This window comes from Cydia strobilella, chromosome 9 (assembly GCF_947568885.1).
Source record: "Cydia strobilella chromosome 9, ilCydStro3.1, whole genome shotgun sequence".
NCBI classification, from domain to species: Eukaryota; Metazoa; Arthropoda; class Insecta; order Lepidoptera; family Tortricidae; genus Cydia; species Cydia strobilella.
The window spans coordinates 7,541,385-7,544,306 of NC_086049.1; the positions used below are offsets into that span (position 1 = coordinate 7,541,385).

General features: G+C 37.3%; 1 protein-coding gene across 1 annotated transcript; it reads right to left on the minus strand.

Annotated features, from left to right (window-relative positions):
* Positions 1-47: 47 nt before the first annotated feature.
* On the minus strand, positions 48-1,510 carry LOC134743888 (ATP synthase subunit O, mitochondrial-like). Its single transcript, XM_063677520.1, has 3 exons — positions 1,381-1,510; positions 813-1,004; positions 48-391 (listed from the first exon to the last, which is right to left on the minus strand). The coding sequence occupies exons 1-3, from the start codon at positions 1,448-1,450 to the stop codon at positions 48-50; spliced, it is 606 nt and encodes a 201-aa protein (XP_063533590.1). The 5' UTR covers positions 1,451-1,510.
* Positions 1,511-2,922: the final 1,412 nt, after the last annotated feature.

The following is a 2,922-nucleotide window of genomic DNA, read 5'->3' on the forward strand; positions in this document are numbered from 1 at the left end:
AAAAATATTTACGTACCAGGTTTTTTTCACAGGCGTAGAAACAAAAGTTAGACAGATTGCTTCAGTATATCGGTATACATCTGAATTTTCCTAGAAATGCTCATATCAATGTGCTTGTCCTCCACACCCACTATCATCCCTCCTATTATCGATGGATCCACCTTCTCCGTGAGCTCGATCTTCTTGTCTCCCTTGACGAACTTCTTAAGGGCGTCCATGAGGGACTGACGGGATCCATCATCGAGAGGCGAGGCGGTGATGACCTCACAGGGGGCCTTGTTGTTGTGCGCGACCATGACCGTCAGAAACATTGTTATCATGCGCTTTAGTTTTTTGAGTCGACCGTTTTCGGCAACCAATCCTAGGAAATTTGCTGCGGTGTCAGGCATACCTAAAATGTCGACAAGCATTATAGTCCATTATTCGTAGTATTAAGTTGAAATTAAATTCTCCTAGCTTTATTCTGTTCCTGTTAATAGTGTACAGTAATAGTGTATAGAGTACCTATTATTTATTTAAATAAATATATCTGCACGGCATTACGGCTATGCCAATACACCGAATATCCCTATCATAACTTAATCAAACCAAAAAATGTCTGTTTCATATATTTTGGCTGGTCCATTTTATATGGGGGTAAATTTTTTTTTCGCGAATACATGGTTGGTCCCATAGTAAAAGTTGCTCAGTATAATCCGAAAACCTCCCCGGCAACGGGAATGCATTTATTTTTAGGCAGCCTGTATACAATCGGGTTCGTAACTTTATCTGATAACAAGCGCCTGAATAAAAGTTATAGCAATACGACGTACCAACTTGTTTAGCTGCCTCTTGCAGGAATTTAGCTTTTTGAACGCGCGATACCACACTAGTTTCAAGAAAATCAATCATCTTGGGCTTGGAGAGTTCCTTTTCGAGTATCCTCAAATGCTTATCCACTTCTTCTAGTTGACCCTTTTGGCTGGCTGCGCTGTACAACGCCGTGACATATCGCCCTTCTACCCCTGTATAATGTAAAATCATTATGATGTACTTAATTTTCTATAAATAAGTATAACTTGTTTTTTCAATGTCTAGTCATTATTGGCCAGTGGTATATGTGGATGTCGCTCATTGATACTAGATGACTTTTGCCATGGGGTCCACCCCTACATACTTTGTCGCGAAAGTAACTCTGTATGTTTGTCTGTCATCTCTCCACGCTTAAACCGCTGAACCGATTTAATTGAAATTTGGCATGGAGATAGTTTAAGGCCATATAGTTTTTATCAACCACCGATAAGAGCCATCATGCTCTTAAATTATGATGATGATAAGTTTTCAATGATGATTGTCATAATCATATGTTAGTCAGATATAGAATAGTAACAGAGCACGTACCAAAAACTTGAATTGGCGGTCTTTTTACTTGTCCTGCAGAGCACATATTTCTTGCGAACAATCGCAGCATTGTAAGTATTCAATGTGATATATTATTAAATTACTTAGATGTAGAAATCACTTAGTATTTTTATTTTAATTACATATATGGGCGTTCCATGAAAATGACAGTGAGTGACGTCCAATGACGTTACAAACTATATTACAACCAAAGAGCATATAATCACCACAGTGTAAAAAGTAACAGTGGACGCCTTTGATGTTTGCGTAAATGCAGACACCGCACAAGAACACAGTAGGGTTGTCACAGACTTTTTCTCAAACATGCAATGAAATATTGATATTATGCTCATCAATTATCAGGCTGGGAAGTTATAAGAAAGTATCACGTCTCGTACTATAAGTTGCAGGCCTAGGCCGGACCGGAAAGTGGCTCTGTTTTAATTTTCAGTTCACATATTATATTTGTGAATATTTTTGGTTCGTTATGACACTTATGACGTGGTTATGACATTCTGTCATTACGCTTTTTTTCTTTTCTTTTTCTTTCTTGTTTTTTTATAAAGAGTCACAAGTCACAAATGCATGCTCCGGCCTAAGCGCCACTTGCACCATTCACTAACCCAGGGTTAACCAGTTAAACCTGGAGTTACCATGGTTACCAGTACAATTTGACACTGGGTTAACGGTTTAACCGGTTAACCCCGGGTTAGCGGGTTGGTGCAAGTGGCGCTAAGAATTCAAATAATTGGCTTACATGTAAAAGGTTATTTGTCCATAAAAGGATTTACTAAAAACAGTAAAAACCCTAAAAAATAGAAAAAATTATGTTTCGCAGTTTACCTTCAAGGAATATCATATTTTTGGCTAAAGTAATTATGCACCTAAAAACCTGTTTTTTTTTTAAATGCGACTGGGTCATTCCAGCGACTGCTTTATTAATTTTTAATTTTTATTTACAATTTTACGCACTTAATTATTGTTCTTTTTAGGGTTCCGTATGAAGTACGGAACCGTACACTGAGCATGGCCCAACGTGCTCATTGCCGGTTTTATTTTTATTTTTTATCAGCAGGTGACTAAACTGGCTTATTCTAAACTAAAAATTTGAGTTATGATGAACAACTACGAAAAAACGACGTTTTCTTAAATCATCTATTTTTATCCCTTTGCTAGCTTAAACACCCTGTAGCTCCTAGTCTTGATCGTAGAGTAAAAATTAATATGACCTGTATATGTAGAAACCGTTGTCCGAACTAATTATAATGCTATTCGTACAGATATGCGAGATATGAGCAAAAATCTGAAAAAAGGTCCGCCCCCTCCCCCTAGACCCTCAGCACACACCCCACCCCCAAGCACTTACTGCCCTGCTTATTGCATGTGCAGTACTTGCATGAAAAAACATCGTTTAAATAAAGAACTTATGTATTTAAGTATGTTCATGGACACCACAAGGTTATATTTATTTAACTGTACCAATTTACAAAATTACACGAATTATTTCTCCTGATTTTATTAATTTTCTTGAACTAAGAATTA

Bases quoted from the DNA above. Each gene is read 5' to 3' on its own strand.
- LOC134743888 (XM_063677520.1), bottom strand. From the start codon at position 1,450: ATGCTGCGATTGTTCGCAAGAAATATGTGCTCTGCAGGACAAGTAAAA. The intron at 1,005-1,380 runs GTACGTGCTCTG...TACATTATACAG, and splicing joins ACCGCCAATTCAAGTTTTTG to GGGTAGAAGGGCGATATGTC. The intron at 392-812 runs GTACGTCGTATT...TCGACATTTTAG, and splicing joins AGAGGCAGCTAAACAAGTTG to GTATGCCTGACACCGCAGCA.